Raw genomic sequence first — 23003 nt, forward strand, 5'->3', positions numbered from 1 at the left:
AACTCTCTTTTAAATAAGTTACACTTAACTGCCAGAAAATTATCCCTACAATCTAAACCACTCCTGATAAAATTATACTTGAGTCCTTTCTTATTTTGTCCCCATGAAAATAGGGAACAGCTGCTCACATATGGCTTTGTAACTTTTTGAATTAATAATAAAGTTAGAAGTGAAGGAACAGCTGTCAAACAAACACGGACAGAACAGTGAGATAAATTTCCCAAAGAAAATGCCCCCCACAAATATCTCACAGTATTTTCTGAACAAGCATCCAAAAATGCACAAATCCAAAAAAAGAACCCCCAAAACAAAAACTCAATTCAAACTGCAAGCCCACAGAAGCCAAAAGACCTGATGATCAGGTTAAAACAAAAACAAGACAAAAAAATCCAAAAACTTTTATGGATGAGCTCTAAGAGGACAAAATAAAAATGAACTGCAAGAATTACTATGAGAGAGGAATTCAGTAGCTCCAGATGGGCTGACAGTGTCCTTATACATCTGTGAGTCAAGATCCTCTTATTTGCTAGGTGCTAAGTTTTACACTGCTAGGGACAAAAATTCTTCTGAAAGTGTTATTTTTATAGAAAATATGGCAACAAAGTGTGCCTTTCATTTCGTTCTTTCACACTAACATGTCCCAACTTTTAAAGCCAGGCACTAGTGAGTGGGTTGGCACCTGTTCCAAATACTCTGCTGGGCCATACACCAGCTTCTTAACAATTCAAATATTTAAAATAGATTTATTTTGATAAGAAATCATAAAAATACCAATTACTAGGGATACTAGATAATGCAGAAAGAAATAAGTTGAGAAAACCAACCTCCAAGATTCAAAAGAAAAAAACACATTTCCAGATGCTTCTTTAATGGAGACAAGGCAAAATTAGGATTCAGTAAGTGTTCAAAATGTGTTTTTAGATCTAAGTAAAAATTAGTGAAAGCCATTAGCTTTCTAAGGTGAAAAGACAAAATATTTTTTCCCCATGCTTTAAAAAAACATTCTGCTGACGTTTCTTCAAAAACAAGTCAAAGTTCCAGTTGTGGTACCATAAACCATCTACAGCCTTTCTCTCTCTTCCCCTGCCCCCATACTGATTACAAATACAAACTTCAGACAAAATACAAAACCCACTACATGAGGACTCTGAAAAGTAAAGAAAAGTGGAGCATGAGGCAGGTACCAATATGGAGAAGGGCCCTGCACAGGGTGGTGGAAGGGGCTGAGCATGTAGTGTTTTTTTCCTTCTCTTCTCTTTCTTGGTTCACTTTACTCCTCCTGTTTCACTTCCATTTTGCATAAACTTACTAGGTTGAAATAGCTAACACTTTTACAGGAAAGAGCACAGAATGCTAAAAAAAAAAAAAAAAAGTAGATGAGAAAGAATATAAAAAACTACAACAAAACTTTGCCACTAATTGCAAATTACCATTAATCTGAGTGATTCTGTTGTTCTTTAATAAATCACATTTCAGAATCTCATTGAAACATGTTATAAAGGCTATAATTCCTAATTAATAAAGGAAAATGTTAAGGTAAAGAAGGAACTATGCAAGTGAAAAACAAATAGATATTCCAAAAAACATGGAAATAATGATCAACTTAAAGACAAATACTTTAACCAAATTTCAAACTACAGATTTCATAATCAGTTTAGTGGTTATATTAAAACCTGAGTTCAATTTCTAAAATATCATTTACATTATAACACATTAGTAAGTTTACTATGAGCTGTGCTCAGAGAGCTGGCTATATATGAAGTCAAATCTTATAAATATAATGGTTATCTAAATAAGCCTCCCTTAAATCAAAAAACTGTATGCCTTAATTCAACATAAAAATGGTTAACCATTTCCAAAATGAGCTTTTAAAAAACTTACTTTTCCCTGATAAACAGGGAAAAGTTTCACACAAAAAAGGGAAACTTTAAACAAGAAAAAAAAAACTCAATAGCAACAATTAAAAACAAATTTAAAACACATCATAAAAACGAGTCTCACCTAGAAAATTCTTCATACCTCCTTAAAATCTTTTATATTTTTCCTAATTTATCAAATTCCTTGAATAATTTAACAGCGTTCAGCATAAAATGCTTTGCATATTTAAGGAAACTCAGTAACCTCTGCCATTCTTACTTGGCATAAGAGAACTGAGAAAAGATAACGGAATATGGATAAGAGAAATGAAAAATTCAGGAACAGAGCAAAGAGATCAGGACTTCTACTGATTAGGTCCCAAGCCCAGGGACTAAAGAAGCACATGTTCACAAGTTTCTCAAGCGAATTTTGAACCAACCACATGTAAATAATATACAACCAAATGCCCCCAAACTAAAAGAAATCATATAAAAGGCCAAGAAAAAAATGTTTCAAATAGTAAAAATTTTTAAATGAGTTTTGTTCAGATTATTCTTCTTTGGAATTTGTGATATGAGTGAATAATAATTAAACAGAAGAGCTCTTTTGTTATATATGCACATATCTCCAGGACCTTCCTAACACAGTGCCTGTACATTATAGATGCTCAATGTTTGGTATAGGTGCACTTTTATCTTAAAAAAAAAAAAAAAAAAAAAAAGCAGCAGAAGGGGTAGAAATGGCCGGGAGACAGGCTGTAGGAGGTGAGATGGGGAAAACAGGAGAGTTGGGGGTTAGGAATAAACCAACACATGTGGTCAGAACTAGTAAAAAATGTTGCCAACGTGTAAAAGTGTACAAGGGCTATACACATGCTTTGCAAGACATTTTCTAAGCCAGATATGTCCAAATAGTTGGGTCATAAATTCAAACCATTCCTCTGATCTCCTTTGATAGTTGGTTGACAATAAAAATGTTTGCCTGTATATAGAGAAAAATCTTCCCCAGCCAAGACTGGCTAAAGGGATGCTCCAAGTTTTTGTTAAATAGAAGGCAAAGAGAAGAGTCCCTTCTTTGTTAGAATGCTGAGCAAACTCATGTAAGCAAATTTCCTAAGCAATCCCGACTATGTCCTGAGATACAGACCAGAAAGGGAAGAATAACCAATGCTTGCCAGAGAGCCAAGATGTTAGGGAAAAAGGACTGCTACTGATGTTTTGGTTTGAGGACAACAGATATAAGGAGAAAGCCCTGATAAAGGGTAAAAGAGATACTAGGAAACAATCCTTGCAGCACAGTCTTAATGGGCAATATCTAGAAAAAAAGACTTTACCTTTATGCTCAAAGCTGGTCCCTGGCTGCTGAGGGTGCTGCACGTAATAGTTAGGGGCATGACTGTTAGTGGGGCAGGATGCTGCCTAGAGAAATTAGACATTGATCCCAGGCATATACTAAGTTCACTGAGACAGGTCAAGCAAGTCTCAGAGAACTGACCAAGCCTGTGTGGTAGACTGATGAGCAAAAATTAACCATCCTATGGTGACTGTGGTCTAACTGTGCCATCTTCTATAACTTCTAATAAGTACGGGGTCTCCTATTTTGCAGGTGTCAACCAGAAAGTCAGGCTTCTAAAGGTACACTAGCAGAGGTTTTAATATCAAATACCCATTTATTTACCCACTCATTCACTCAGATATATCCACCTTAGTGCAAAAGGCTGTTAGGTTTTCAGTGTTCAGCCAGGCTCTAGGAATACAGGTAGAGTAGACAAAGTGAGATACAAAGAATGAACGAGATTGACATGGTCTCTACATCATGGAGCTTACAGACTGAAAGCAGAGGCAGACATTAAACAAATACATTAATAAGCACTTAACTTAAAGACCAGATAAAAAATTGTATGGGATGCTACACAGAGCATGTAACAGGCCTGGAGGGTCCTAGAACGTCAAGTACAGCTTTCTAAAAGATCTGACATTTAACCTGGCATGAAAGATGAGTAGGAGTTAGGCAACTAAAAAGAATGAATGACAATGAACCATCTGTAGCCCCTAACACTGGCTTTTACCTCATCTTGGGGAAGGAAGAGATGCATATGAGAATAATGGCAGAATCACACCAAGGGACCTGACTGGTTATTATTCCAGATTCAACCTGGTAAAACAGACCCATTTTAGCTTCCCTCATCCATGACTTGACCAGTTACTGTCATACTTTCTGGCTTCTTTTCCCTGCTGTCTCTAGAAAACTCTGAAGTCATGTGCATTAGATACCTTGACACTGCTGAAAAGAGGATAGTTGTATATTGGTAAGAAGAGCCATTGAGAATAAATTCTGTATGTAAGCAGCACATCAGCCTAAATTCTGGTTGAGTACTCATGAGGGGCTGGAGGAGTTTTATATTATATACTTAATTTTATACTTTTATTAAGCTATGACAAGTATGGCATTTCATTTCTGTGGTCTTCCTCCCCAAATCCCATAATCCCAGCCTAACCATCATAAAAACAACAGCCAAACTCAAATTGAGGGTCATTCTACAAAAATCCTAAGCAGTCTACCTTAAAACTGTCAAGAAAAGAACAGAAGCACTGTCATAGCCCAGAGAAGACAAAGAAGAGACGATAGCTAAAGGTAATGCGATAGTTTAGATGGGATCCTGAAAGAAAGGACATTAGGTGGAACTAATGAAATTCAAATAAAGTATGGAGTTTAGTAAACAGTGTTCAAGACAGATTTAATCAGAAAACCTGGGTTATACAAACCGTGCCCATTTCAAAGAAAGGCCAGTCTTTAGGACTGACCCTTGGCAGTCTTCTGGGAGATATTCTCTGGGCCTTTTAAATATTGTGCCTCTAAGAGTGCTTTTGTATGCCTGAGGCCTCGGGCTATACTGTACCAGTTTGACCAGATAAGTTGACCTTGACAATGTGATTTATGAACATTTGTTTTTGCTCTGGGAAGGGCTAGAATCTAAGTAGCTGAAATCAGACATGCAGGTGCTGTGTACCTACAGGACTGACCTGCAATAAAACCCTGGACACCAAGGTCCAGGTGAGCCTCCCTGGTCAATAACAGTTCACACAAATTGTCACACACTGTTTTGGGGAGAATTGGGTGGGTTCCCAAGTGACTCCACTGGGAGAGTACACCTAGAAGCTTGTTCCTCGTTTCTCCTCGTGTGACTTTTCCCTTTGAGTATTTTGATCTGTATCCTTTCACTATAATAAATCATAACCATGAGTATACTAGCTTCTGAGTCCAGTGAGTCCTTCCAGTGAATCATCAAGCTTTGAGGGTGGTCTTGGGGACTCCTAACAAAGACAGACAGACAGATGATAAAATTACAAGCAACTTACAGTTCCCTAGAACTCACTACTAACCTACTACCCAACTACAGGCCTGAACATTAGGGAAACTATCTCAGGCCATTAAACTCATCTTTAAATTTTTCTCAGGTTTATAGTGGGGTTCTCAGACATCTGCTAATTTTCAGATTACATTTTCTCAATCTATCCCATTTTTCCCACTTTTGCATTATATCCCATTCCACCTTAGCACTTTGGTCTTTCTACTGGGTCAAAACCAAGAGAAAGTTCACTCATCACACTTAAAAAACAAAACAAAACAAAAAAACCTACATAAAAAAACTGCAAAGCATTTCTCTGAAGAGTACATGTAATTCTCACATGGTGATTCTAACACTGGACACTGGAATATATCCCACCCTGTGGCTTAGATGTAAATCATTAAACATGGGACTTCTGAAAGTTGTCAAATAGGGACCATTGCTCCCAGCCAAGGAGGAAAGGAAATAACATTTACCTTTCTATCTGAAAAAGAAAAAAACTTAAAAAGCTGAAAAACTCTTAAGAGCCTGGCCATCAGGCAATGAAGGAGAGTAATCCTTGAGAGCAGGGAAACAGTGAGGGGAACCCTATGATTGTGTTCAACTAACTGCCTGGAGAAAGGCCACAGGTTGCAGCAGTGGAGAGGAAACCTAGGCAGAGCCCACAGTCTCCCTGAGATGAGAGGATGAAGCTGGGAGTATGGGGAAGCCAAAGAGGCAGGTATTACAGGGCAGAATATTAGAGATAAAAGAGGTACACAGAGAGAGAACTCTTGAAATCTACACAGGGTCTCCATCAAATATTTAGTTATCAGTACACACACGTGAAAAAAAAAAACAAATGAGGCCAGGAAAAAAAAAAAAAAGGGACCAGACACCTAAAAGGACTAGAAGGAAGTGTGCCTGCTCCCAACAGCCAGAGCAGACCCACATAATTTACAGAGTATCAGGTAGGATATTGATAAGGATCTTAGCTTACCAGTAGGGAAAAATTAACCCTAGAAAAAGCACTGCCCTGGTCCCACCTAGGAAAATTTAAAGGCAAGACCGAAAAGGATCAAACTGTTTCCAAATAATGACACCCCAGAATAAACCTCAAGAATATTTTCATGAATATAAAAGGCATTCAGTTCCCAACAAAATCAAAATCAAAATTTCTGGAAACGAACCAAAATGTATCACATATGCAAAGAAGCAGGGAAATATAATACATAATAAGGAGAAAAATCAATAAATTGAAGCTGATCCAGAAATTACGCAGACAGAATTAGTAGACAAGGACATTTTAACAGTTATTATTATAAATATATTGCATATGTCCAAATGAAGGAAACACTGAAAAGATTAAGTAGAGAAAAAATATATAAAAAGGATAAAAATCAAACTTCCTAAAGAAGAAAACTACAGTGTCCATAATTTTAAAAATGCACTGGATGGAATTAACAGCTGATTAGACACTTCAATGGGGGAAAAGCGTTAATGAACTGGTAGGCACAACAGTAGAGAGCCTCTAAAACAAAACAAAGGGAGAAAGAAAACAGAGGAATATAAAAAATAAACACATCATCATCACATGGCTTTGGGAGAATCTCAAGGAGACAAATGTACATGTGTATTTTTAGTCCCCAGTGAGGGAAGAAAGCAAGAAACAGACTAAATATTTAAAGAACTAATGGCCAAAATTTTTTTCAAATTTGATTAATACTAAAGACACATATATACAAAAACATCACTGAACCAGAACAAGAAACATGAAGAAAACTACCAAGGCACATGAAAATCAAATTGCTCAAAACAAACGTTAAAGAGAAAATCTTAAAAGCAACCTGAGGAAAAAAAAGATATATTAAACACAGAAAACAAAGAAAATGGAAACAGATTTCTCTTCAAAAATAATGCAAGAAAGAAGAGAGTGGAACAAATCATTAAAGAACTAGGGGTGCCAACATAGGAGCATCTCAATACATAAGGCAAATGCTAAGAGCCATAAGAGGGGAAATCGACAGTAACACAATAATAGTAGCAGACTTTAATACCCCACTTTCACCAATGGACAGATCATCCAAACAGAAAATAAATAAGGACACACAAGCTTTAAATGACACATTAGACCATCTTGACTTAATTGATATTTATAGGACATTCCATCTAAAAACTACAGAATATACTTTCTTTTCAAGTGCACACGGAACATTCTCCAGGATAGATCACATCTTGGGTCACAAATCAAGCCTCGGTAGATTCAAGATAACTGAAATTGTATCAAGCATTTTCTCCGACCACAAAGCCATGAGACTAGATATCAATTACAGGAAAAACACTGTAAAAAATACAAACACATGGAGGCTAAACAATACGCTATTAAACAACCAAGAAATCACCAAAGAAATCAAAGAGGAAATCAAAAAATACCTAGAAAAAAATGACAATGAGAACACAATGACCCAAAACCTATGGGACGCAGCAAAAGCAATTCTGAAAGAGAAGTTTATACCAATACAATCCTACCTCAAGAAACAAGAAAAATATCAAATAAACAACCTAACCTTACACCTAAAACAATTAGAGAAAGAACAACAAAAAAAACCCAAAGTGAGCAGAAGGAAAGAAATCATAAAGATCAGATCAGAAATAAATGAAAAAGAAATGAAGGAAACAATAGCAACGATCAATGAAACTAAAAGCTGGTTCTTTGAGAAGATAAACAAAATTGATAAACCATTAGCCAGACTCATTAGGAATAAAAGGGAGAAGATGCAAATCAACAGAATTAGAAATGAAAAAGGAGAAGTAACAACTAACACCGCAGAAATACAAAATTTTGTACATGAGAGATGACTACAAGCAACTATATGCCAATAAATTAGGTAACCTGGAAGAAATGGATAAATTCTTAGAAAAGGACAATCTTCCAAGACTGAACCAGGAAGAAATAGAACATATGAACAGACCAATCACAAGCACTAAAATTGAGGCAGTGACTAAAAATCTCCCAACAAACAAAAGTCCAAGGCCATATGGCTTCACAGGCAAATTCTATCAAATATTTAGAGAAGAGCTAACACCTATCCTTCTCAAACTCTTCCAAAATATAGCAGAAGGGGAACACTCTCAAACTCATTCTACAAGCCCACCATCACCCTGACACTAAAACCAGACAAAGATGTCACAGAAAAAGAAAATTATAGGCCAATATCATTGATGAATATATATGCAAATATCCTCAACAAAATACTAGCAAACAGAATCCAACAGCACATTAAAAAGATCACACACCATGATTAACTGGGGTTTACCACTGGAATGCAAGGATTCATCAATATACACAAATCAATCAATGTGATACATCATATTAACAAATTGAAGGATAAAAACCATATGATCACTTCAATAGATGCAGAAAAAACTTTTGACAAAATTCAATATCCATTTATGATAAAAACTCTCCAGAAAGTGGGCACAGAAGGAAGTTTACCTTAACATAATAAAAACCATATATGACAAACCAATGGCCAACATCATTCTAAATGGTGAAAAACTGAAACCATTCCCTCTAAGAACTCCTAAGACAAGAGCGCCCACCCTCACCACTATTATTAAACATAGGTTTGGAAGTTTTAGCCACAGCAATCAGAGAAGAAAATGAAATAAAAGGAATCCAAATTGGAAAAGAAGAAGTAAAATTGTCATTCTTTGCAGATGACATGGTATTATACTTAGAAAAACCTAAAGATGCTTCCAGAAAACTGCTAGCACTAATCAATGAGTTTAGTAAAGTAGCAGAATACAAAATTAATGCACAGAAATCTCTTGTATTTCTATACACTAACAATGAAAGAGCAGAAAGAGAAATTAAGGAAATAATCCCATTTACCACTGCAACCAAAAGAATAAAATACCTAGGAATAAACCTGCCCAAAGAGGGAAAAGACCTGTATGCAAAAAAATATGACACTGATGAAAGAAATCAAAGATGATACAAACAGACGGAGGGACATACCATGTTCCTGGATTGGAAGAATCAACATTGCGAAAATGACTGTACTACCCAAAGCAATTTACATATTCAACACAATCCCTATCAAATTACCAGTGGCATTTTTCAAAGAACTAGAACAAGAAATTTTACAATTTCTATGGAAATGCAAAAGACCCCAAATAGCCAAAGCAATCTTGAGAAGGTAAGATGGAGCTGGAGGAATCAGGCTCCCTGATTTCAAACTATACTACAAGGCTACAGTGATCAAGACAGTATGGTACAAAAACAGAAATACAGGTCAATGGAACAGAACAGAGAGACCAGAGATAAATCCACACACATATGGGCATGTTATCTTTGACAAAGAGGCAAGAACATATAATGGAAAAAAGACAGCCTCTTCAATAAGTGGTGCTGGGAAACGTGGACAGCTAACATGTCAAAGAATGAAATTAGAACACTTCCTAATACCATACACAAAAATAAACTCAACATGGATTAAAGACCTACATGTAAGGCCAGACACTATAAAACTCCTAGAGGAAAACATAGGCAGAACACTCTATGCTGTACACCAAAGCAAGATCCTTTTGGGCCCACCTCCTAGAATTATGGAAATAAAATCAAAAATAAACAAATGGGACATCATGAAACTTAAAACTTTTGCACAGCAAAAGAAACCATAAACAAGACAAGAAGACAACCCTCAGAATGGGAGAAAATACTTGCCAACGAAGCAACAAAGGATTAATCTCCAAAATATACAAGCAGCTCATGAAGCTTAATACCAAAAAAGCAAATAACCCCATGGGCAGAAGACCTAAAACAGACATTCTCCAAAGAAGACATGCAGATGGCCAACAAACACATTAAAAGATGCTCAACATCACTAATCATTAGCGAAATGCAAGTCAAAGCCACAATGAGGTATCACCTCACTCCAGTCAGAATGGCCATCATCACAAAATCTAGAAACAATAAATGCTGGAGAGGGTGTGGAGAAAAGGGAACCCTCCTGCACTGCTGGTGGGAATGTAAACTGGTACAGCCACTATGGAAAACAGTATGGAGGTTCCTTAAAAAACTAAAAATAGAACTACCATATGACCAAGACATCCCACTACTGGGCATGTACCCAGAGAAAACCATAATCCAAAAAGAAACATGTACCACAGTGTTCACTGCAGCACTATTTACAATAGCCAGGACATGGAAGTAACCTAAATGCCCATCAACAGATGAATGGATAAAGAAGATGTGACACATATATACAATGGAATATTATTCAGCCATGAAAAGGAATGAAATTGAGTTATTTGTAGTGAGGTGGACAGACCTAGAGTCTGTCATACAGAGCAAAGTAAGCCAGAAAGAGAAAAACAAATACCGTATATAACTCATATATCTGGAATCTAAAAAAGTGGTACTGATGAACCCAGTGACAGGGCAAGAATAAAGATGCAAATGTGGAGAATGGACTTGAGGACACAGGGTTGGGGGGGGCGAAGGGGAATCCGGGACGAAGTGAGGGAGTAGCACTGACATACATACACTAGCAAATGTGAAATAGCTAGCTAGTGGGAAGCTGCTGCATAACACAGGGAGATCAGCTCGATGATGGGTGATGACTTAGAGGGCTGGGATAGGGAGGGTGGGAAGGAGTCGCAGGAAGGAGGGGATATGGGGATATATGTATAAATACAGCTGATTCACTTTGTTGTACAGCAAAAACTGGCACAACAGTATAAAGTAATTATATTCCAATAAAGAGCTTAAAAAAAAAAAGAATTAGAGGTACATGGAGCAGGGGAGGGGTATCACTGTCAATTCCAATTCTTTACCCAATAAAAATGCCTTTTTAAAACAAAAACAAAAGGAACTACTGTTTAGAGCAAGAATAATGACAATGTACCCTGGGGTTTACAACCATGTAAAAGTAAAATGTATGACAATAGCACAAAGGCGATGAGGGGAGCAATAGAAGTATACTGTTTTAAAGTTCTTACACTATACATGTGCTATATTATCACTTGAAGGTAGACCATATTAAGTTAAATACGTTTCAAGGGAAATGAAAAATATTTTGAACTAAATGGAAATGAAAATACAACATATCACATATGTGGGATGCAGCTAAAACAATGCTTAATGATAATTTATATCACTGAAAACAGACCTAGAGGAAACAGAACTAAACTCACTAACGACAGTGCCACCTTAAAGAAAGAGCAAATTAAGCCTAATGCAAACAAGGAAGAAAACAACAAAGATTAGCACAGAAATCAATGAAATCAAAATCAGAAAAATAAAAGAAAAAGCTGATAATTTGTAAAAAATAAACTGCTAGACCTCCAGGCAGAATGATCATGAAAAAAAATAAATTACCAGTATCAGAAATGAAAGACAAAACATCACGACTGATCCCACACAGAGTAAAAAAATAATAAGGAAGACTATGAACAACTATATGTCTATAAATCGAACAATTAAGGTAAAATGGATCAGTTCCTTAAAAGACACAAACTACTAAAACTCAAGAAAAAAAAAAAAGACAACCTGAATAGTCCTAGATTTACTAAAAATTAAATTTAACTTAAGCCTTCCAAATAATAAAATTACAGGACTAGATGGTTTCAATGGAGAACATTTGAAGGAGAAATAGTACTAATTCTACACAATTTCTTCCAACAAAAAGTGAACAGACAATACTTCCCAACTCGCTCTATAATGCCAGCATTATCCTAATAATATCAAAACCAGAGAAAAATATTATAAGAAAATTACAGACCAATATCTCTCATGAACATACATGCAAAAATTCTCCACAAAATGTTAGCAAACAAAATCAGCAATATATAAAAAGGAAACTACATCACTTTCAGTGGAGTTCACCCAGGAATACAAGAGTGATTCAACATCAAAAAAAAAAAAAAAATCAATGCAATTTACCATACTGACAGACTAAGAAAAACTGTAAGATCACTTCAATAGATGCAGAAAAAGCATTCAACAGAATTCAACATCCATTCATGATTTAAAACAAAACAAATCTCTCAGCAAACTCGGAATAAAAAGGAACTTAATAAAGGACATCTTCAAAAGAAAAAAAAGGTTAACATCATACTTAATAGTGAGGGAGGGAACAAAGAGTTACTGTTGAAAGAATACAGAGTTTCTGTTACAGAATAGGAACATGTTCTGAAGATGAATGGTGGTGATGGTTGCACAGCAATGGGAATATACTTAATACCACCAAATTATACATTTAAAGACTGGTTAAAATGGTAAATTTCATGTTATGCATATTTTACCACAGTTTTTAAAAAAAAAAAACAACAAAACTTTTCCCATATATGGTTATGATTCCAAGCTATAGCTGAGGTTTCTATAGTCCTATGGTGATACAGAGGAGCAGAGTTAACACTATCTGGGGGAAAAAAAATTATCCAAAGACCTAAATGTATGTGCTACAACTATAAATTCCAAGAAGAAAATATACAGTAAATCCTCCTGACCTTGGATTTGGCAATACTTTCTCAAATGTGACACCAAAACTACACACAAGAAGAGAAAAAAGAGAGACACTGGACTTCCTTGAAATTGAAAACTTTTATGCTACAAAGGACATTATCAAAAAATGAAAAGACGCAGCTCACTGAATGGGAGAAAATATTTGCAAATCACATATATGGGATATCAGATATCTAATAAAGGACTTGTATCTAGTATATCATACACAAATAATAAATGAATACAGTTAAAAATGGGCAAAAAATCTGCTCATTTCTCCGAAGAAGACACATACAAATGGTGACTATGCAAATGAGAAGTTGCTCAACATCATTAGCCACTAAGAAAATATAAATCAAAACCACAATGAGATACCATTTCACACTCACTAGGAGAGCTATAATCAAAAAGATAGATAAATAACAAATGTTGGCACTCTCTACACAGTGCTGCTGGGAATGTAAAATGGGGCAGCCACTTTGGAAAACGGTCTGGCAGCTCTTCAAAAAGTTAAACATGGAGTTACCAATGACCCAGCAACAATACTGCTAGATATATACCCAAAAGAATTGAAAAGGTAGTCAAACAAAAATTTGTACACTAACATTTGAATATTCTTAGCAGCTTTATTAATGACAGCGAAAACACAGAAGCAACCCAAATGTGTACCAACTAAGGAATGGATAAATCAAATGTGTTATATCCATGCAATAGAATATTATTTGGCAACAAGAAGGAATGAAGTACTGATAAATGATACAACATAGATGAACCTGGAACATTTTATGCTAAGTGAAAGAAGTCAGTCACAAAGAACCACACATTTTATGATACTGTTTATATAAAATGTCTAGCAAAGGCAAATCTAGAGAGACACAGAATTGGTAAATGGTTGCCTAAGGCTGGAGCGATAGATAGGTTGGGAGATGCTAGGTAAAGTGTACAGCGTTTCTTTCTGGGATGATAAAAATGCTCTAAAATTAAATCTAATGATGGCTGTACAACTCTTTGCATATACTAGACCACTGAATTGTACCCTTTAAATAAGTGAATGATTGATATGTTAACTATATCTCAATAAAGCTGTTACCAAAATATACATACATATATTTCTGTACGAAAGGTAAAAACTATTTCTGAAAAATGAGAACCACTAGGAACCAAAATGGTTCACAAAATATTCAGTCATTCAACAAACTTTTATTTAGTTGGTACTATTTACCAAACAGAGGGGATACAAAGATGAATAAGATAAAAGAATCACAAGGCATATATGTGTAAGCTCTCTGTGTGTGCATTAGGAATCATATTATAAGATCTTTGGTAACTTAGAGGTCAGAATATAATTTTTCAGGCAGAGGAGAGGACAACATGCAAAAATACAAAATGGTTTAACATAACAATGTAAGATGAAAGTGAAGAAGGCATGAGCCAGGTTACAAACACCAAACTAAAGAGCTCAGACTTCATCTTAGAGATTATCAATAGGGAGTTTTGCTGACAGCTTTTAAGACAGCTTGGGATAGAGGGACTAAACGGCAAGATCTGATGAGTGTGTAATTACTCTGTATCTGTATAAGGTGAAGTGAAAAGGTGGTAGCACAAAAGAACCACATTAACCCTACCAATGATTTCCTTTACTGTAAGTGAAAAGTCTGTGTTTTGAGCAAACACTCATCAAGGATTTACAGACATTTCTCAGAGATCCTGTGGGTTTGGTTCAAGACCACCTCAATAAAGCGAGTATCCCATTTAAGTGAGTTACAGATTTTTTGGTTTTCCAGTGCATATGACAGTTATGTTTACACTACACGGTAGTCCATTAAATGTGCAATAGCATTATGTCTAAAAAAATGTACATATCTTAATTTAAAAATACTTTATTGCTAAAAAATGCTAATCATTATCTGAGCCCTCACTGAGTCACACTCTTTTGCTGTTGGAGAGTCTTGTCCTGATGTCGATGGCTGCTGACTGAACAGGGTGGTGGTTGCTGAAGGCTGGGATGGCTGCGGCAATTTTTTAAAATAAGCCAACAATGAAGTTTGCCACAGTAATCAACTCTTCCTTTCACCAACAACTTTTCTGTAGTATGCAATGTTTGACAGCGTTTTAACCATAGTAGAATTTCTTTTGAAATTGGAGTCAATCTTCTCAAACCCTGCCACTGCTTTATTAACTAAGTTTATGTAATATTCTAAATTCTTTTGTTCTCATTTCAACAATTTTTACAGCATCTTCACTAGGAGTAGTTTCCATCTCAAGAAACCACTTTCTTTGCTCATCCATAAGAAGTAACTCCTCATCTGCTCAAGCTGTACCATGAGATTGCAGAAATTCAGTCACATCTTCAGGCTCCACTTCTAATTCAATTCTCTTGCTGTTTCTACCATATCTGCAGTTACTTCCTCCACTGAAGTCCTGAATCCCTCAAAGTCATCCATAAGTGTTGGAATCAACTTCTTCCAAACTCCTGTGAGTGTTGGTATTTTGACCTCTTTTGGTGAATCATGAATGTTCTTAATTGCACCTAGAATGGTGAATCCTTTTTAGAAAAGGTTTTCAATTTACTTTGTCCAGATCCATCAGAGGAATCACTATCTATAGCAGCTATATCCTTACAAAATGTATTTCTTGAATAATAGGACTTGACAAAAAGTCAATATGATGCCTTGATTCACGGACTGCAGAATGATTGTTGTTAGCAATCATGCAAACAACATTAATCCTGCTGTATATAACCATCAGACTCCTTATGACCAGATGCACTGTCAATGAGCAGTAATATTTTGAAAGAAATCTTTTTTTCTGAGAATTAGGTCTCAATAGTAGGCTTAAAACATGAAGAAAACCATGTTGCAAACAGACGTATTGTCAGTCAGGCTTTGTTGTTCCACTTATAGAGCACAGACAGTGGAGATTTAGCATCACTGTTAAGGGTTCTAGGATTTTTGGAATGGTAAATGAGCACTGCCTTCAAATTAAAGTCACCAGCTGCATTAGCCCCTAACAAGAGAGTCAGTCTGTCCTTTAAAGCTTTTAAAGCCAGGCACTGACTTTTCCTCTCTAGCTATTAGAATCCTAGATGGCGTCTTCTTCCAATATAAGGCTGTTTGGTCTACAATGAAAATCTGTTGTTTAGCGTAGCCACCTTCATTAAATTATCTGCCAGATCCTCTGGATAACCTGCTGCAGCCTCTACATCAGCACTTGCTGCTTCACCTTGCACTGTGATGTTATAGAGATGGCTTCTTTCCTTAAACATCATGAATCAACATTTTCTAGCTTCAAACTTTTCTTCTGTAGCTTCCTCACCTATCCCATCCTTGACAGAATTGAAGAGAGTTTGGGCCTTGCTCTGGATTAGGCTTTGCCTTAAGGGAATGTTGTAGTAGACCACTTAAACTTTCTCCACATCATTCATGTGTTCACTGCAGTGATACTTAATTCCCTTCAAGAACTTTTCCTTTGCAATCACAACTTGGCTAACTGGCACAAAAGCCCTAGCTTTTAAAGGCCTATCTTGGCTTTTGACATGCCTTCCTCAGAAAGATTAATCATTTCTAGCTTTTGAAAGTGAGAGACCAATCTGTTCCTTTCACTTGAACACTCAGAGGCCACTGCAGGGTTATTAATTGGCCTAATTTCAATACTGTTGTGTCTCAGAGCATACAGAGGCCCAACGAGAGGGAGCAAGATAGGGGAACAGCTGGTCGGTAGAGCAGTCAGAACACACAACAATTATCGGTTAAGTTCATCATCTTATATGGGTGCAGTTCATGGCACCCTAAAACAATTACAATAGTAACATCAAAGATTACCATAAAAATATAATAATAATGAAAAAGTCTGAAATATTGCAATAATTACCAAAATGTAATACAGAGACACAAAGTGAGAAAATGCTGTTAGAATAATGGCTCTGTTAGACGTGCTCATCACAGGATTGCCACAAACCTTCAATTTAAAAAAACAAAACAAAAACAAAAACACCAGTATCTGTGAAGCACAATAAAGTGAAACACAACAAAATGAGCTGTGCTTGTATTGAGTACTGATCAACTATACATACAAACGTGGCATATTCTTCTAGGACAACCTCAACATTATTTATAGATTCAAAAGGAGACACCCATCAGAAACTGCAAATTAAGAGTTCTCTACTAATAATCTGAAAGGAAAAGTGGTTCAATTTCATCAATGTTAACCAAGATCAGAGCTGAGAATAGAAACTGGTGATCCTTTCACTCATTTCTCCTCCTACTAAATCCTAAGAAAAGTTAAGGTATAAAAACAAAAGTGGAATGAAAGAGTTAAACTTCTACAATATTTAATAATGTTAAAACTACAATCTTGATTTTGGCACAGAGTATTTCCTGGTTAAAAGTAATCTACTTTCGCAAATGTGCATTCCTGTTCAACTGTTATTACTTAACACCATAAAAATGCACAAGAGAAGTTGGCAGGGAAGACTGGGACCTTGCGAGTGATAGAAGACACTCGTCTGTCTAGACAACAAGAAGCAAAATCAAAAGAAACCAAATCAAAAGCCCTGCCAGGAACCAATATGGAATTAATAGAATTTCCACAGGTTGCACTATCTATTCCAAAAAAAGCAATCTGTTATTTAGTAAGGCATCACAGAATCCCCTCAATTCTTTGAGTCTGTAAGAAATAAAGAAAATATAGAATACAGTACTGTTTTTAAAAAACAGAAACTCAAATTCCTTCTAATTATCCTGAGAGTACAAGAAGAATGAAATGTAATTATGGTCAATTAAACTATTTAACTCAAATCTCTGCACCAGAAAAGTAATGCTAATGAGCACATCTTAGGAAATTCAAGATGTTCTTGTCTCACTTGAAAAAGCCAAATGAAAATACAGCAGCAAATTCTGAATACGTAATTAGTGAAACAGACAACCTTTTGATTATTCATATAATTAGGAAGTTTGCTAGTTTTTAAAATGGGAGTAAATGAAGAATGTTTAACTAATAACATTTGGTAGACACTCCATTTGACCACCAACTACCTCTATGTTTAACCTGGATCCAAGAGTGTAAACGGGTTTGGGGCTACACAGTTAGTCCTGAGACTGGTTGCAGTTCACTTTACAAAAGTGGGTTCACATGAAAGTAGAGTCCTATTTTTTTAATTGGCTTTTGGCTTATTCTAAACCAAAGGTCCAAATTCTGAAAACTGCAATCCAAAGGTAATATCAAAAGTATACATATGGATTATTTCCAAATAATAAGGGATAACCTAAAACTACATAAAATAAAACAGGGAAAGCCAGGAGGAGGGGGGCTGTTAAGATGCATATATCAATTACATAAACTTGACGGTCAATTAATTTGTATATATTTGGTTAAGAATGCCTTTTATCAGTGATGATTGTTATGACATACACAATGACTTACTGCAACAATAATATAGAAATACAATATTAAAAGCACCGTATTTTTTTCTTTGTTTACTTTAATAAAATGAGAATTTTTAATAGTAGATCAATAAAGCAACATGTTCTGCAGAAAGTATCAAGGATTACTGTACATCCTTCTGGAGTAGAGAGCTTAACACTATTACAGGCATCTGTATTCCAAAACTGTTAAATTCACTAGCAGGGTTAAAATTCACTAAAGAAATCAGTTGCTTTATAAAATATGAAAAATGTTACATGGGTGTAATAATGGCTTATATTGTATTTTGGTACAGAAGAAGGATGAGATACTCTTTTAAAAATATTTTTCAAATATCTGAAATTGGCCATCTGTTTTTTCATGAAAATTATAGTTATTCACTCATTTATTCAACAAATATTGATTGGACATCTATTATGTGCTATTCCTATGCTAAGTACTAAGGATAAAAATAAAAAGTAAGAGCCTCTGCTTTATGAAACTTAAAATCCATTTAAAAAAACCATCCAGGTATACCCTTTATCTAAAAATTTAACATTTTTATAGGGAGGAGAAGATATATACCCTTTATCTAAAAATTTAACATTTTTACAGGGAGGAGAAGATATATAACTGATATTTCTCACTTTCTTTTTAAAATCTCTATTCATTTAAAACTTATCCAGTATTATTCCTTGTAATATTTTCAGTGAAGAAAATAAACTAGTGACAAGTAAAAAGATAAAAGGACTAAAGTGAGAATAAAATGAGATTTTGCTTAAGCTCTTTGCAATTTTACATTTTCATCACATGATTAAAAATTAGAACAACCTATCTGGGGAAAAAAAAGAACTTAATGATATTTGTCACAAACTTTTAAAAATCACATATTTTAATCTGGTAATTCCACTTCTAGGACTCAAAACGCAAAGATTTGGACACAAATATGTTTATAACCATATGAGAGAAAAAACCCTAAATATTTGAGAATGGAAGAAAGAAAAAGCAATTATAGTTTATCAACATAATAGTCTATTATGCTGTCAATAAAAAGATGTTCACCAAGAAATTATAGAGTAAAATGTTTTACTATAAACATGTAACTTTAAATGAAAAAAGCAGAATATAAAACTATATATACCCTAAAATTAACTATATTAAAATACCTACATATACAGAAAAAAACCTATAAAATTCCAAAAAATCTATTGGAACTATAACAAAATATTAACAGTTATCTCTGGGTGAAAAACTGAAAATTCACAATGCATATTAGCATATTCAAAGATTCTAGATTCCTCAATAAAGAAATATATTAGATTTTCATCACTAATTATAAAATACATTTGACTTTTAATACACCAAATGGTATAATCACCAATTCACAAAGTTCAAAAAAAGGAAACATTACATTTAAGTAAGTAGCTAACACTTGTCTCCTGAAATTAATAATGCATTATATTATAATTGGCATCATTCCCACCTTAAGACATTTTTTTCAAACTTTAGCACGTGTGATTTAGAAGATTTAATTTCACATCCTAAAATCTTCTCTCAAAAGATGTTGAATGCTCAATTTACTATTAAAAAAATGTCTGCAATTAACTAGCTACTTGAAACAGGTTTTCTCTAGCAAAGTATTAAACGTTCTGCAGAAATAATTTGAAGATATTTTTGTAGGTGTAATAGCCAGAAATCAGAAGAGTGAAGTTTAGGAATCCAATTATAGAAATGTTGACTTCACAGGAAAATTTTTACAATCTGAAGTGAGCATGAAAAGCAATGTAAGAAAGTACTCTGACTAAGGCTAATCACTCTAGAGCTCATGAGTAACATCACAGTACACCATGGCCTTAGACCAAATAATAAAACACCAAAAGGAAAATGGCACACAACCATGGATTGTAAATACTGTATCAAAAGAAAATAAAGAAAAACTCTTTCATTAGACCAACTAAAAATGCAGTTGTAGTACCAGTTCCTGAGATGAATAAAACAGTTCAGCAATTCTAAGAGCGGACAGTCACTGTTTAAACACATTCTCCATTGGCAGTAACTTTAAGTTTAAAAGCCTACAGTATGTTTCTTTAGTTCCTAAACTTTTTTAATCACTAAAATATTTTAGGGTGGTGCAGTTGGTTATAACCCTATCCCCTGAAATTATCACATGAGACACCTGATGATTAGGCATCTACCTGATTCATTACATTATGTAATGGTACCCAATAAAACACAGATAAATACTGCAAATAAAAGTATTCATACCAATCAATGACCCCAAACTTTGGACCATAAGTTCCAAATAAATGAAAGTTTCTACTAACCAAACATCATCATTCTTTATTCTATAACTCCATTTGTCAAATTATTCATATGAAATTAGCATGTTCTGCAACAGAGCTTTTGAAAAACCCCAGAGTTAAGCTTTCAGTAGTAAATTTGAAAATGTTTCAAAAAGAATATAAAATCACATTAAGCAGACTAAACTTGGGAATGTTAGTCCTTGGGAATGTTCTTATCTCCAGGGTACTGTTTCCCAGCTTAAACTTACAAAACAGCTGTGTTCTATAAGAAGCTAACCAGTGCCTGCTTCACTTAGCTTTTGCTAATGACCATAAAATTCAGTGGCACAAACATTTATTATTTCTGACAATTTTGAGGGTTAACTGGGTGGTTTCTTCTGGTTGGTCCAAACTTTGGGGTGGGATTGTCTAGCATGGCATCACATACCTGACAATTGGTGATGACTAGAATGAAGGGATCTCAACTAGGAGGGCTCATCTGTGTTCCACACAGTCTCTCATCCTCCAGGAAGCTAGTACAGATTTCTTACAAAAAGCTAATGCAAGGTCAAAGACCAGCAAGAGAAGGCAACCCTTAAGCGCTTTCAAGCCTGCTTGCATTATGGCTGCTAATATTCTACTGGCCAAAGCAAGTTACATGGCCAAGTGCAGATTCAAGGATGGAAAACTTGACTCCCTAGCCTTTACAGTAGGAGCTACAAGGTTGCAGAGCAAAAGGGGAAACACAGTGATGGGAAGAATTTGTGGTTATTTTTTGCAATCTACCACACTGCCAAATGCAGAAAGTCTCTGCTCCACATGGTCCATGGTGAAATAAGTTTAAATAACAGCTCTCTTTTGACAGTTCAAAATACATATTGACATATTACAATATATATAATGCAGGACACACGGCCAATGCTTATTTCAATGTTCATTTTCTAAAAATATTAATATATTCAAAGAAAACTATAAGCTCATTTTCCCCCCAAATATCAGGCCTACGTGTGTCACAGGTGACGTAACAGGTGGTCCATGCATAAAAGATAACTTCTGTTGCCCTTGTGGTGATCTGACTGAAACATCTGCAGAGACAGTCAACGATGAAGTATATGCAAAAGAACCCAAGGAAACATCAAACATCATCCATAGAAAGTATCATAACTAGAAGATTGTTTTGTTCTAAAAACAGCCCAGTTGACATTTTCTTGGAAAACTAAACATGGAATTAGCATACAACCCAGTGACTATACTATTCTTGAGCATTTGTTTCAGAGAAATGAAAACTTATATTCACACAAAACCTGTAGAAAAATGTTCACAGCAGCTTTATTCATAATAGCTCCAAACAGGAAACAACCCAGATGTCCTTCAACTGGTGAATGGTTAAACAAACTACTATACACTTATACCATGGAATACCACTCAGAAAAAGAAAGGAACAAACTATTGATACAATAACAACTTGAATGAATCACAGGGAATTACACTAAGCGGGAAAAAAACTAATCCCAAACAGCTGTGTACTATATAATTCCATTTCTATAACATTTCTGAAATGACACAATTTTAGAAAAGGATGCGGGAACAAGGTGGGTGTAGTTATGAAATGGCAAAGCAAGGGATCGTTGCGGTAATGGAATTCCTCAGTATCTCGATTCTGGTGATGGATACACCAACCTTTACATGTAATAGAACTGCACAGAACTAAATACACAGACACACATATACACATAAATGAGTACAAGCAACACCTGCAGAAGTTTGAAAAAGATCGATGATTCTATCAATATTCTGTTTATGATACTGTATTATAGTTTTGCAAGACGTTACCATTGGGGGGGACTGGTTAAACAGGATCTCCCCAAAGTACTTCTTACAACTGTATTGAATCTACAATTACCTCCATAAAAATTTCAACTAAAAAAAAATTTTTTTTTTTTTAAGTTTAGCTTAGAAAGGTAGTTTCCCTGGGGTCTTAGTTTCTTTCAGAGTTTAATTCAAACAGTATGACTAGCATCATGGTACAAATGACTTACATTTGGGACATCAATTGCTACCTCCCTCATGGCACTGGGCCTGATGTCATTCAACCCCTGCAAGAAATCTTTAAGAGTAATCTTCACCAACCCAGCCATCTTGCTGTCAGGAAGGTTAGGGTGTTTCCTCAAGACTCTCCTCAAGGCATAAAGACCTGTAAAGAGAAAAGTAATACAGGCTTTATCTTCTACCTCATAAATACACCAAACCATTACCAATAAAATAACAAAAAACTCCAAACCTCATGCATATTATAACATTTAAAACTTTGTGTGCTTGTGCATGTGTGTGTGTGTGTACAGTGGTGGTGGGGGGAGAGAGATGGAAAAATATGGGCGATGAAGGCAAAAATCTAAATGCTTAGTTTAGGCAGTGAAAATATGAAAAACTGATATGAAATATGAAAAGACATATTATACATATGTGAAATAAAATTTATAAAACAATATCTGCAAAAAAGACCATAAAGCTTTGTCAAAATAATTTGTTTGGAGAATTTCTTGAGAAGAGTAAAATATTAAAACAGTAACATAACTTTTGCCCTGCCCTTTTTATTAATACGTACAAACCAGAGCTACAAGTTTTG

At 35.2% G+C, this 23003-nt stretch overlaps 1 protein-coding gene across 5 annotated transcripts in view; it reads right to left on the minus strand.

The window, feature by feature from the left end:
• AFG2A (AFG2 AAA ATPase homolog A) overlaps window positions 1–23003 on the minus strand; it is a 330295-nt gene that overhangs the window by 260777 nt on the left and 46515 nt on the right. For all 5 annotated transcript variants that reach the window (XM_057705717.1, XM_057705716.1, XM_057705721.1 and 2 more), the window contains one exon: window positions 22417–22571. In XM_057705717.1, the coding sequence (XP_057561700.1) occupies window positions 22417–22571 (155 nt within the window). The remainder of the gene's footprint in view (window positions 1–22416; window positions 22572–23003) is intronic.

Source organism: Hippopotamus amphibius, chromosome 13, assembly GCF_030028045.1.
Source record: "Hippopotamus amphibius kiboko isolate mHipAmp2 chromosome 13, mHipAmp2.hap2, whole genome shotgun sequence".
Taxonomy (NCBI): Eukaryota; Metazoa; Chordata; class Mammalia; order Artiodactyla; family Hippopotamidae; genus Hippopotamus; species Hippopotamus amphibius.